Below are 14,231 nucleotides of genomic sequence, written 5' to 3'. Positions count from 1 at the left end.
GGGACCATATTTAGTAGGCCATATCTACTAAATCTAGTATACCCTCCCAAGCATTTAGTACAAAGCTCCGCCCATAGTAGGTGTTAAACTAATACTACAGATTGATTGGATTGGCAGATAACCCTCTGTCCTTGTTATTTGGGGCTTTCACCTACACAAAGGCACATGATTCATGCACAGGAAGAGCCAAAGTAAGACAGAGGTGCAAGAGATTGAGAGGCAACAGAGACCATGGCCAGTTTCAGACAGTAAGGGAGAAGATTATGGGGTTTTAGGTTTGGGGGTTCATAGGGACTTTGGTATGTTGTCATTATGTTACCCTGTGGGCACATAGCATATTTTAAAAACTTCACATGGAATGCAGCATGTTTACACAGCATGACATAAAAATGTATAGGATTGGAAGGGATGAAGATTTTTCCCTGCTTCAGGGTGGCCAAATGTCTGAAGATGGTTCTGAGTCACAGGAAAGAGAGGGAGGGATCATATTGGGGAAATAATAGGAGGTCTCACGAACTCTCTCACACACACACACCCACACACTCACTCTCCCTCCCCCCTTCTCTTTCTCTCTCCTCCCTGACACTCCCCAATCAATTAACCCAAGACAATATCCTTAGATCAGGGCATGCGAGAGCAGTACCTATGATAAAGAGGGTAAGTGGAACTGTCTGGAGTCACTGCCAACTCCATCATTGCTACTGACTAGCCTGAAGTTTCAGGTTGCAATCCAGCGAATCAGGGAAATAAAGAGGGTCAGCAGTCATTGCTGTTCTATATTCCTTCCCTTGTTGCTGCTGAATTCCAAACGTGCTCCCTGCCACTTTCCCAAAGGTGGTTTGGCCAGTTTCCTTGTCAGCACCTACAAGCTCAACACTAGGATTTCAAGTCAGCCATAAGTAATGGCAGTAATGGCAGAGGCTAGCTACATCCCTTCTCCTGTCACTACTGCTGCTCCAGGTACACTGCAGTGAAGTGGAGTAAGAGGACCCTGTGGGTAAGTATGGTGTGTCTGTCTGTTTCAAGGGGTTAGAAAGAAAAGGCTGATTGTCAGGCAGGTGTTGCAGTGAAGGTGGCTGATCAGTTTCCCTTTCCCCTAGGATATAGCCTGGCCCAGTTTCCACAAGTTTCAGGACTGAAGCTGTAGCTGAGACTGCAGGAAGCAGGGAAACAGTCCATTTGGACTGCAATTCATCATCATCTCCTCTGAGAGGCAAAGATGCCACAGGAGAGAAACTGACATTGGAGTCTTGGAATGCCACTAGCCCATCCAATGCCACTAACCCAGCTGCCTAGCTGCCACAAGCTGCCAGCTGCCTAGTCGGTCACCTCTGAGGCTCCTCAGAGTACTCGGAGAAGGCGAGACAGATACTAACTCTTTCCATTTTCTGTACCATCAGCCCCAGAGTAATGGAGAGTTGATTTAGCACACTAAAGAGAAAGACTGTAACAGAGATAAATTGCATCACTTAAAAAGCGGAGGGGGCATGAGAGAGAGCAATTTACCATCCAACTGAAAATGAAAACATACGAGAAATGTTAAAAAAGGAAAAAAGACAACTCAGAAAATGATTCTGAAATGAAAAAAAAAGGGAGAGGTGAATCAAAAGGAACTCTAAATAGGCCCCAGAATCAATTCTCCAGTCTGTCTTCACCCCAAGAGCCATCTTCAGGTCAAATTCAGTTCTGGCCCTAGGTGGAAATAGGCTTAGTCATCTCCGATTAGTCCCCACTCACACTAAATTCCCATCACCACACTGCAGATTAGTTCGATTTAGCTCACTGCCCCTCCTTTGGGGACAGCCAAGAATAGAAGGCCAGGGGAATTCTATTTAGATTTGAGGTGCAGTTAGTGGGAGGCTTCAAGATGCAGTCTACAAATGTCTGAGTTAAGCCTGCATTCTTACTCCCTCCTCTAAAATCCTTTCTGGTTTATCATCTCATGGAAATGAGAGAAAATGAATATAAACTTTGGGGCAAGCTGGATTACGCTCAGACAATTATCTTTCCCGAATGATCCATATACAAAGGTCTTGCCTTGCTAGTAGCTCCTTTGTTGTTCAACTTCTCATATATGTTCCTATGCCCTAACGGTTAAAGAGGAGCTGGGTTCTGGTTTATCTGTCACTGCTAGCTGCATATACTATTCATCACCCTCAGCAATTATTCATCGACTCCAGCTGCTACTGTCAAAAAGCTTAGGCAGCTGATGGCATTAAAGCTACTGACCCCTTTCACAACAGTGAAAAGATTACTCTGTGCTTTCTCCAAATGACTATAGTGGAAATGGTATCTCAGTGGCCGATATAAGGTTTCTGTACACTATAAAGATAAGCCCAAACTCTCATTATTGTCATATAGCATTGTTGGTAATAATGATGACCCCCACAGAAGTGAAAAAGCCTTCAAGATAAATCAAAAAAGCTATTGCAGCAAGGCTGGAAATTCTATCTAGTTGGTGGATTTCTGAGTTGGGTTGATGGTACAGTCTTATGTAGCTGGCTTAGGCCATACAATGTCTCTTTGGTCTTTTTATTGTTATTATGCTTCAGGTTTCTTTCAATCCATTAGTGATATTTGCTGAGTGCTTACTTTATGCAGAGTACTCTACTAAATACTTGAGACTTAAACCAATCTGTCTCCCCTGCTAGACTATAAACTCATTCTGGGCAGGGAACCTATCTGCCAACTCTGCTGTATTTAGCACACCCTAGAGCTTAGTACATTGTCTGTGCATAATAAGTACTCAATAAATACTTTTGATTAATTGATCAAGTCCAATCTGGTCTTAGATTTAATATTTCCAATATGTTGTAAGTAATATGTTGGGAAGCAGCGTGGTTCAGTGGAAAGAGCCTGGGCTTCGGAGTCAGAGGTCTTGAGTTCGACTCCCGGCTCTGCCACTTGTCAGCTGTGTGACTGTAGGCAAGTCACTTCACTTCTCTGTGCCTCAGTTACCTCATCTGTAAAATGGGGATTAACTGTGAGCCTCACATGGGACAACCTGATTATCTTGTATCTACCCCAGCGCTTAGAACAGTGCTCTGCACATAGTAAGCGCTTAACAAATACCAACATTATTATTAATACCTGCATTGAATTGAAAGATACGATGTCCTCTAGACTGTAAGCTTACTTCTAGGCCGTAAATTCACTGTGGGCAGGAAACGTGTCAACCTATTCTGTTGTATTATACTCTCCAAAGAGCTTAGAACAAGGCTCTGCAAACATCATCAGTGGTATTTATTGTATGCAGAGCACTACTAAGCATTGGTACCATAAGCACTCAATAAATGCTATTTAATTGATTGATCGATTGAAAGATGCTTTATATTTCCCAAGACCTTCTGAAGAGAATAGTAGAAGACTGGTAAAGTTATCTCAATGTATTTCAGTAGTACATATGATTCTGCATGAAAGTTTTCATCTCAGTGATAACAGAATCCTTTAAATGCATCATAACTATTGTCAGGTCTTCTTTGCCTTTTTTACATTTTTTCTTCTTTTTCTAAAATGTCTTCATTTCTCCTTTCCTAAGGGTGTATTTTTGATGTGCAAGTTCATACAGAGAAGAATTACCATTTCAGAGCCCTTGGGACTCCTGAAGGCCACCCCAATTTTGGACGCAGTATCGGTCAATGTGAAGTTTCTCCTTGCATCTTAGTAAAGTGCAAGAATGGAGGAACGTGCATAGACCAGGGATCTACTGTTTAGTAAGTATGAAAGAAGGCTTGTTGGGGAGGCCTGACGGTCTAAGCTGTAGGAGTTAACCCAGGTTCTAGAGAAGTAACATGGGTTAGTGGATAGAGCACAGGCCTGGAAGTCAGAAGGTCATGGGTTCTAATACCGGCTTTGCCATTTGTCTGCTGTTGTGACCTTAGGCAACTCACTTCACTTCTCTGCGCCTCAGTTCCCTCATCTGTAAAATGTGGATTGAGACTGTGAGCCCCACATGGAACAGAGACTGTGTCCAACTCGATTTGCTCATATTTACCCTAGTGCTAAGTAAAGTGCTTGGCACATAGTAAGTACTCAACAAATACCATCATTATTATTACTAGTCCTGACTCAGCCCCTGGCCTGCTGAGTGGTCGTGGGCAAGTTACTTAACTTTTACGGGTCTCAGTTCTCTTAATGGTAAAATGAGAATAAGAATGGCAGATTAAAGGCATGTTGTGAGGATAAAATGAAAGAGTTGTGGAAAAATAATAAAACTCTAAGCAAATTAAAGGAATGATTACTATAAACAATTGATGATCCCAGCACTATATATTAAGAGCTGTGTTTTCCAGCACGGCTATGCTAATCTGATTAGCACAGAAAACTCCCTTTAGGGTAACTTGTACTAAATTTCACTGCACTGTCAAGTGACTCGTGAGGAATCGAACCTCTCCAAGATGCTAAATTCAGGTCTGTACCTTCCTCCCACAGCTTGAGTCTGAGGATTTAATGTTCTCTCAAGCACACTAAAGTCATGACCCCTATATTCCTCTCTGATCACTCCATTTCTCCCTCAGTTCTATTTTTCTTCTTTAAATTTGGCTTAACTTATTTTTTTTTTAATTTTGGCTTTATTTTGGTTGAACAGCCCCAACATGGCTGGGCCCTACTGGGCCTGGGGGCAGGAGGAACTTATTACTGATACCACCACCTCTGCCACCCTGGCCTGGCAGCCAGTGGTTTCTGTTTTCAGGGACCTCAAGCCAGAGAATGGGGCTCGACAAACAGAAAGTGGAAGAAAGGCACGTGGGGGAAGAAGAGGGTCTCCCTTCACTCCTTCCTCATCTACCTGTCCTCCCTGCATTTCTTCCCAAGTGACCTGGCCCTCCCATCCAGCTTTGCATTCCTGGAAGTTAGGACCACAAGCCACAGAAGGACGGGTGCCACAGGAGCAGCAGAGATCTAGCATAGGCCTGGGAGTCAGAAGACCTGGATATTAATCCTGGATCTGTCACTGGTGGCCATGAGTCTACAGTGGGACCTAAGAGTGATGATGATGATGATAATGTTGGTATTTGTTAAGCGCTTACTATGTGTCGAGCACTGTTCTAAGTGCTGGGGGAGACACAGGGGAATCAGGATGTCCCACGTGGGGCTCACAGTCTTCATCCCCATTTTACAGATGAGGGAACTGAGGCCCAGAGAAGTGAAGTGACTTGCCCACAGTCACACAGCTGACAAGTGGCAGAGCTGGGATTCGAACTCATGAGCCCTGACTCCAAAGCCCGTGCTCTTTCCACTGAGCCACGCTGCTTCTCCGTGGAAGCTCTTAAGAAACAAATAAGTTCAAACAACAAATATGGAATACTTTTCTGCTGTATGACTTTGGGCAAATCACTTAACTTCACTGTGTCTCACCCATTCCTGTTCTCCTTCCCCATAGACTCAGCCCCATGTGGTAAAGGGACTGTGCATGACCTGATTATCTTGTACCTTCTTTTTTCCTACTAGTAGTGCTTAGTCTTGTGTTTGGCACATTGCAAGAGTTTTTACAAATATTATTACTGTTAATAAGGGACCAGAGGGGACCTAGGGATACTATGGGGTGAGATTGGGATACAGGAAAATCAAGATAGGAAGCTATTGGTCTGGGGAAGACCAACTGGAAGCAGGTGAGAGGATGAGGTTACTATTTTTTTAATTGTATTTGTTAAGCTCTTACTATGTGCCGGGAACTATACTAAGTGCTGGGATAGATACAAGGCAATTGGATTGGACAAGTCCATGTCCCACATGGAGCTCACAGTCTTACTCCCTACTCTGCAGTTGAGGAAACTGAGGCACAGAGAAGTAAAGTGACTTGCCCAAGGTCACACAGCAGACAAGTACTCCATTTTTGTTATTTGAACTTATTTGTTTCTTAAGTAGAGAAGCAGCATGGCTCAGTGGAAAGAGCCCAGGCTTGGGAGTCAGAGGTCATGGGTTCTAATCCCAGCTCTGCCACTTTTCAGCTGTGTGACTTTGGGCAAGTCACTTAACTTCTCTGTGCCTCAGTTACCTCATCTGTAAAGTGGAGATTAAGACTGCGAGCCCCATGTGGGACAACCTGATTGATTACCTTGTACCCCCTCAGTGCTTAGAACAGTGCTTTGCACATAGTAAGCACTTAAGTGCCATCATCATTATTATTATTATTGTTATCAAGAGCTCCCACACTGTAAGGTCCCACTGGAGACCTCTTGGCCACCAATAATACACCCAGGATTAGAATCCAGGTCCTCTGATTCCCAGGCCCATGCTTGATTCATTAGGCCATGCTGCTTCCCTGGCACATTCTCAAAATTAGAAACCAGAGCATTCTTACTCCAGTCACTAAGAGAAGGAGTTTAGGCTATTGCTATTTCATCAGGTGACCTAAGCGTAGAATGAGCTACCGTTACAATTCTCCCTCAATTTACCAGGGAGGATTGGTTAGAGAAACACCTGCAAGTGAGGTGAAACCACAGATTCCATCTGCAACCCATTTGCAGCAGACTTCAACAATTCACAGCCACCCAGGTTCTTCAGGGGTCATGGGAGGATGGCTAATCAGGTAGAGAGATGGAAAAGCAGACTGTGGAGGCTGGGGTTGTAGCCATAGGTGGGATCAAGTGGCATCAGGGGCAGGGCCACTGCTGTTGTGTCAGTCCAGCCCACTACAAATGGGAAAAAAAATCACACAAAAAAAATCGCCAAATGGGCTGGCAGAACCAATTCACTGTGTCTGCCATTAGGGAAGGGTGTCTAGCTCAATATAAAATCTCATGAGATTTGAAGACTGTCTTCCCTCTCAGCATTCCTTGGAGGTTTGATTATCCTGCCCCTCAATTATGAAATAGCCTTGAGTTAGGAGGAATGAGGGAAAAAAGAGGTTGGCAATCTTTAGTTGCAGCTGCCTTTTTTCTTCAAAAGGATAAACGTTTTAGAGTAGTGAGATGATGCCTGTGTGATGAAATACTCATAAAATGACCAGTGTTGCTTATATTACTATTGTTTCCATCATTTTAGTGAGACAGTAGGGCTGGTAAGTAATGGGGGATGTTATACAGTACAGAGCAAGTGGAATTGAATCCCTGACACAGAATGTGCCTAGGCTAAAATGCCACTGGGGACTCCAGGACTGCAAGCAGCGTGGCCTACTGGAAAAAGCACAGGCTTAGGAGTCAGAGGACCTTCGTTCTAGCTCTGGTTCTGCCACTTGCTTGCTGTGTGATGCTGGATAAATCCCTTAACTTCTCTTTGCCTCAGTTTCCTCAACTGTAGAATGGGGATTCAGAACCTGTTCTCCCTCCTGTTTAGACTATGAGCCCCATGTGGGACACCAACTGTGTCCAACCTAATTAATGTGTATCTACCCCAGCATGTAGATTAGTGTTTGACACTTAGTAAGCACTTAACAAATACCATAATTATTACAAGGCAGGCTGTGGCATTTCAGGACTCCAGTGTAGTTGGAAAGTGAGACTCTGAAAGGCTTACTAAACTAGTGCTCTTGAGATAGAGAACATAAGCAGAAAATGGAAAAAAAAATTGTTAAAGGTCTTAAGGTTGAAGTTGAGGCCCCAGTTAAACTGAAATGTATATTTTGTGGTAGTAATAATAATGGTATTTGTTAAGCACTTAACTATGTGCCAGCCACTGTACTAAGCACTGGGGTGGATACAAGTAAATTGTGTTGGTGTCAGTCTCTGACCGACATGAGGCTCACAGTCTTAATCTCCATATTACAGTTGAGGTAACTGGGGCACAGATAAAGTAAGTAATTTGCCTAAGGTCACACAACAGAAGATTGGCAGAGCCTTCTGACTTCTGGGCCTGTGCCACTATGCCACGCTGCTTTCCTCAGAAATGTCCTACTGAGTGGAGAAAAGGAAAGTCACATTTGTCTCACTGTTTGCCAGTCTTTCTTGTATGATAATAATAATAATAATTATGGTATTTGTTAAGTGCTTACTATGTGCAAAGCACTGTTCTAAGTGCTGGGATTGATACAAAGTCATCAGGTTGTCCCACATGGGGCTCACAGTCTTACTCCCCATTTTACAGATGAGGTAACTGAGGCACAGAGAAGTTAAGTGACTTGCCCAAAGTCACACAGCTGATAAATGGCAGAGATGGCAATAGAACCCATGACCTCTGACTCCCAAGCTCGGTTTCTTTCCACTCAGCCACGCAGTTTCTCATGTTCTTACACCTGTGTCAGCACTCCCATAAAATTTGTTTTCCAGGGGGTTTATGACTCAACAATAAAAATTATGCTCAAGGATAAAACTTGGCATGAAAGAGATCTGAAGGGAGAAGGTAATTATTTTTCCTCATTTCCAAAGAGTTCGTAAATCCATTTTTGTGAAGGAAGGTTAAACTCAGTAAAACGACTGTTGGTGGAATTTTTTTTTTAAAAGCTATCACTATGAACCCTTCCTTCATTGTAAGAACTTTTGTCCTTGATGTTAATGAGCAAATCACCCACACACATACTTGGCCTTGTTTATCAATACTTCCTTGAACATAAGCAGATGCTGGGTAAAAAGTTTCTCTACACCTCAGAACTTGTCCAGAGAGGAGTATAGATTGTAAGCTCCTCATAGGCAGGGATCGTGACAATCAATTCTATTGTACTGTGTTCTCCAAAGTACTTAGTACAGTACACTTGAGCACAGGAAGCACTTGGTGAATATCAGTTGATTCAAAAAGTCATCATTGGCCTTGAGCAGATAGGAGAGAGATTTAGTTCATTCATCCTTGAGAGCCATCTTCAAAAAGGCAATATAAACTTCTGTAAATGACAATTTGGTTCTCTTCATACAGCAGTAAGTTTGGAAGAGAGGGAGGATGGGATGATATTGTTTTCATTGCAGCTAGTGTTTTACCTCCTGCATTATTGAACAGTACCACACACCTTTTGGCAGGCTGGAAGAGGTAATTACTATAATTATAGCTCTTTACACTCCTATAACTGTGTTCATCTTTGGAGCTCAAAGCATTTTTACAAGGTTTTACTCATTCTTTACAGCATCTCTGTGAAGGTGGCAGATATTGCTGTTTCTACCCTCTCTGGAGCATAAGTCCCAGTCCCTTTGAGCAATTTGAATAAGACACTTTGCAAAACCAGAGTAGAACCAGGTTGGAATCCTGTTTTCTGGGGCTTCAGAGAAGTGCCAGCTCCTAAATGGTGTACCCTAGTGATAAAAAAAAGACAGCTAAAGAAAGACACATTCAATGCTATACACATCCATACTAAGATTCCCCAAGTATCATAAGCTTGGGCTTCGGTTTCATGATGGAAAAATGCCAGTTTGATTGCTCAGATTTATCAAGGCTACCTTGAACCTCACCCACCAGGATAATGTCAGTCTCCCACAGAGCTGGCATTTCCAGTGTCTCAGATACTGAATTTGGAAAGCTAACTGTATTGGAAGTTGTTACCCTCCACCTTTCCTTTTGCACTCCCCAGCGACTACAGGGAAGGAGGGAAAGTGGGAGAGAGTGGGCACTTGGGTAGTTAGGGGTAAAAAGGCTGGAGGGACCCATTCGAGTCAAAATTCAAGCCAAGAGTTCAAAATTGCCATTTGAGTCCTAGGTAGATGATGTCTAAATCGGCAAGGTTTATGGTGAGCTGCAATGACACCACAAATAATTTTATAGGACCAGGATACTGAGGGCCTTGATATCTGCATGGTTATTTTCTCCAGGCAGAACACTGATGCAGTGTGGAATCTGTTGAACTCAATTTCAACGGTAAGGGGACCTGGTCATTCTAAGCTGGGGGCTATGGCATATTATAATTATTCATTCCAGTGATGATAAATCTACTGGATGATTTCTGTTCATCAGGGCAAACTCCGTGAGGTACATCACCACCAAACAAGATCCAGGCTTTGTGATATGAAAACAATGATTGCTACTCAACAATAGAACCTCCAGAAGATTAAATAGGCTTCTTTTACCTTGGGATTTTTCTCTAATTCTGCCATTCTCATTTATAACAGTCTTATTCTACAAAAGAAAGAAAGCTATGCTCCATATAAGCATCCTTTTAAAAGTAGATAAGAGGATTCCCTTAATCCTTCTGCTCTTACCTCCTTGCTAGATTGGTTTAAAGTAGCTTGATTGTACCTTGATCTGGTCTGTGTACCTAATCTCATCTATCTCACCACCAACCTTTCACTCATATCCTGCCTCTGACCTGGAAAACTCTTCCTCTTCATATCTGATAGACAATTACTCTCCCCCCACTTCAAAGCCTTAGTGAAGGCACATCTCCTCTGAGACTTCCCTAACTAAGCTCTTTTCCTTTTCTTCTACTCCTTTCTGTGTCACCCTGATTTACTCCCTGTATTCATCCGCTCTCCCAGCCTCAAAACACTCATGTATATATCCGTAATTTATATTAATGTCTGTCAGTCAGTCGTATTTATTAAGTGACTGCTATGTACAGAGCACTGTACTAAGCCCTTGGGAGAGTAAAACTATAAACAGACTCATTCCCTGACCACAACGAATTTGTCTCCCCCTCCTGACTATAAGTCGTTGTGGGCAGAGAATGTGTGATTATATTGTACTCTCTCAAGTGCTTAGTACAGTGCTCTGCACACAGTGAGTGCTCAATAAATATGGTTGATTGACCATTCAGATTCCATATTTCATTCTTTACTAATCATTTCTCACATGATGCTAACATTAAAGTGAAATCCTGATTTAAATGCATGCCTTTTCTTGGATGTACCCATTTAATGAGAATATGAAGGACTTAAAAATTGCTCAAATGCAAGGTAAAAGACAGAAACATATTCCAGTATTTGAATCCATAGAAGGACAGAACTGAGAGTTTCATATGCATTTTTTCTCACACATAATTAAAACAAAAGATGATTTAACAATTTAAAAACTTCAAAGGAGAGCAAAGAGCATTCCCTATTCCGTACTTCACTAAATTGGGTGAATTTTGACTCTGGGGAACTCTCCGAAAGGTGGTGAGACCTCACCTCACCAGATAACACTAAAAAAAGAATATTCGAGTTAAATCCAAGCAATAAAAGGCTCCAGTTGACTTTTCAGGGGAAAAAAAAATCTTTTTTCTCTGCCAAATCCATAGACGTTAGAGCACACAGAGATCTAGTATGAGCAAATGAGATGTCTCAAGGAAATAAATTACAAGCAGGCAGTGTTCGTAAAAGCACACCATGCCCCTGAGACTAGTTCTGATGAAACTATAGAACAGTAAACTATTTTTTTGCCTCAAGTTTGAGGTAAAAAGAATTTGTTTAACTATGTTGTCTTACACATTCCACACATTTGGCACAAAGTAAGCCCAAACTCATGTGTTCAATAAACTGTTTTTCCTCATGTAAATTCTGTTTTCCGTATTCCTTAAAAGTTTTTGTTAATGCTGGCAAGCACAGAAGGGCTGGGTGCCCAGGAGAGAGGCAATCAGAGTGAAAGGAAGAAATGATTTTTGAAGGGCCTTTAAATTTTTTAATGATTTGAGTAAATGAGATGTTTGGATTATGCTGTTTAATCCTTTGAAAGCTAAAATGGAAACTTATGTTTTAAATTTGCCAGGTTTTCAAATTATGAATAGTGTCTGTTTGCCCTGAAAGATAGCAAATAGCAGCAGTAGTGGCTTAGAGAAACAGAAGATGGCAGCAACAGCCAGGTCTCCAACCCTCCAGACCCAACCCAGAAGACACAAGGCTAGGCCTGAACTCCTGTAATAGTGCTGTTCTCCCCAGAAATGGTGAGATGTGCTCGGTCCTCTTAATTTTTACTTTCTCTTCAAACCGAGATTCTAGATTCTGACATTTCCTGCAAATCAGGAAACATCTAACAAGGCAGAAGAGTCATTAGCAATGACTAAGTGATCTTAATGATTTAGGATTCTAAATTTTGGGCTTTTTTTCCATGTAGTGTCAGGTTGCCTTGCAGGATCTAAGTTTTGGAAGGACTCATAGAATCCCAAACCTGGTCCCTGGTAGGTGTAGGATAAGTAGTTGGGAAATACACCCTCAAATATGATAGTCAGGTGGGGACTCGTCTCTCTCGTTCACCCCACACATCCTATCCGTTACCAAGACCTGCTGGTTTCACCTTTACAATATTGCCAAGATCTGCCCTTTCCTCTCCACTCAAACGGCTACCTTACTGCTACGGGCTCTCGTTATGTCCCAGCTAGACTACTTTGTCAGCCTTCTCTCTGATCTCCCTTCCTCCTCTCTCACCCCGCTCCAGTCTATTCTTCACTCTGCTGCCCGGCTCATCTTCCTGCAGAAACGATCTGGGCATGTCACTCCCCTTCTTAAACAACTCCAGTGGTTGCCTATCAACCTCTGCTCCAAACAAAAACTCCTCACTCTAGGCTTCAAGGCTCTACATCACCTTGCCCCTTCCTACCTCTCCTCCCTTCTCTCTTTCTACCGCCCACCCCGCACGCTCCGCTCCTCTGCTGCCCACCTCCTCACCATCCCTCGGTCTCGCCTATCCCGCCATCGACCCCTGGGCCACGTCCTCCCGTGATCTTGGAACGCCCTCCCTCCTCACCTCCGCCAAACTGATTCTCTTCCCCTCTTCAAAACCCTACTTAAAACTCACCTCCTCCAAGAGGCCTTCCCAGACTGAGCTCCTCTTCTCCCTCTACTCCCTCTACCACCTCCCCTTCACCTCTCCGCAGCTTAGCCCTCTTTTCCCCCAATTTCCCTCTGCTCCTCCCCCTCTCCCTTCCCATCCCCTCAGCACTGTACTCGTCTGCTCAACTGTATATATTTTCATTACCCTATTTATTTTGTTAATGAAATGTACATCGCCTTGATTCTATTTAGTTGCCATTGTTTTTACGAGATGTTCTTCCCCTTGACTCTATTTATTGCCACTGTTTTTGTCTGTCCGTCTCCCCCGATTAGACTGTAAGCCCGTCAAACGGCAGGGACTGTCTCTATCTGTTGCCGACTTGTTCATTCCAAGCGCTTAGTACAGTGCTCTGCACATAGTAAGCGCTCAATAAATACTATTGAATGAATGAATGAATACTAATATTGCTATTATTACTATTATATTATAATTGTTATTATATTATTGCTACTAATAATAATAATCATATTGAGCCTTTAATGTGTGCAAACCATTGTACTAAGCACTTGGGAGAGTACAATATGACATTAAACACATTCCCTTCCCACAATGAGCTCATAGTCTAGAGGGAAAACAAAGTCATTAAGCAGTATGATAGTCAATACATTGTGTTTTTTTCCTTGATTTGATGCTACATTCTGCACTTCAGCCCCCTCTCCCTTTCTTTTTCATTTAGGAGTTAAAGGGAGGTGGTCTGACCTAGTAAGAAGAGCACGGGTCTGGGAATCAGGAAAGCCTAGCTCTAATCTCAGTTCCACCAAGGCCTGCTGTGTGACCTTGGCCAACTCACTTAAACTCTTTGTTCCTCACCTGTAAAATCTGTAAAAAATAGCCTGTTCTCATTCTCTTTTTTAGCCTCTAAGCCTTATGTGGAACATAGACTATAAACAATCTAATTATCTTGTATCTACTCCCATGCTTAATACAGTGCTTCGTGCATAGTAAATGCTTAACAAGTACCATCATTATTATTATTATATGTTGTTTCTACCTGAAGCTGTCTATGTGTTGTCATCTCTCAAAATTTATAATGGTGTTTTTACCCTGCACTGCACAATAAAGTTCCAGAAAATTTAATTATTTTACAAATAAGCCTTGAGGTAAGGAACAAGTTCCATCCACAATGGCCCAAATGCCTCTGCCTTTAGAGCAAGAACTACCAGGTAACTGATGAGGAGCTTGGAGTGAGAAGTCATTTTGATCCAAGTAGCATAAAAACAGGCCAATAAAGAAAAAAAAAAGGAAGCGATTCAACCCTTGGCTCTAGAAGGTACTATTTGAACAGGCAGACTATAAAGTATTTTTATTTGAAGAAACAACAACTCCCTCATTAAAGTGCCAGAAGCTTGTAAAACACATATAATAGGTTTATGGGTTTCAACTTAATCATTAAAACTAAGAAACTCTGCTGCTGAGAAGGCAGCATATTTCGCAACATCTGTAGGGCACATATTCTAAAGTTTTTACTGTCTCAACTTCCCAAAATACTGTAGTACAAGTGTCCAGCATAATTGTCTTAATTTCTTGTTAGGTGTGAGCTGTTCTCCTGGCTTGCCGAGAACATGTAATAAAGCCCAGAAACACTTGGCTTCTCACTGATCGGCTCACTCTTACTGCTCACTTGATAT

General features: G+C 42.4%; 1 protein-coding gene across 1 annotated transcript in view; it reads left to right on the top strand.

Moving 5' to 3' along the window:
• The window catches only part of LOC114811108 (protein eyes shut homolog), a 121,358-nt gene that overhangs the window by 79,522 nt on the left and 27,605 nt on the right, over positions 1-14,231 (top strand). The window contains exon 5 of the mRNA XM_039912306.1: positions 3,539-3,713. Within this exon, the coding sequence (XP_039768240.1) occupies positions 3,539-3,713 (175 nt within the window). The remainder of the gene's footprint in view (positions 1-3,538; positions 3,714-14,231) is intronic.

Source organism: Ornithorhynchus anatinus, chromosome 1 (assembly GCF_004115215.2).
Source record: "Ornithorhynchus anatinus isolate Pmale09 chromosome 1, mOrnAna1.pri.v4, whole genome shotgun sequence".
Lineage (NCBI taxonomy): Eukaryota > Metazoa > Chordata > Mammalia > Monotremata > Ornithorhynchidae > Ornithorhynchus > Ornithorhynchus anatinus.
Note: the sequence above shows the minus strand (reverse complement) of the source record. Positions and strands in the feature narration are given on the sequence as shown.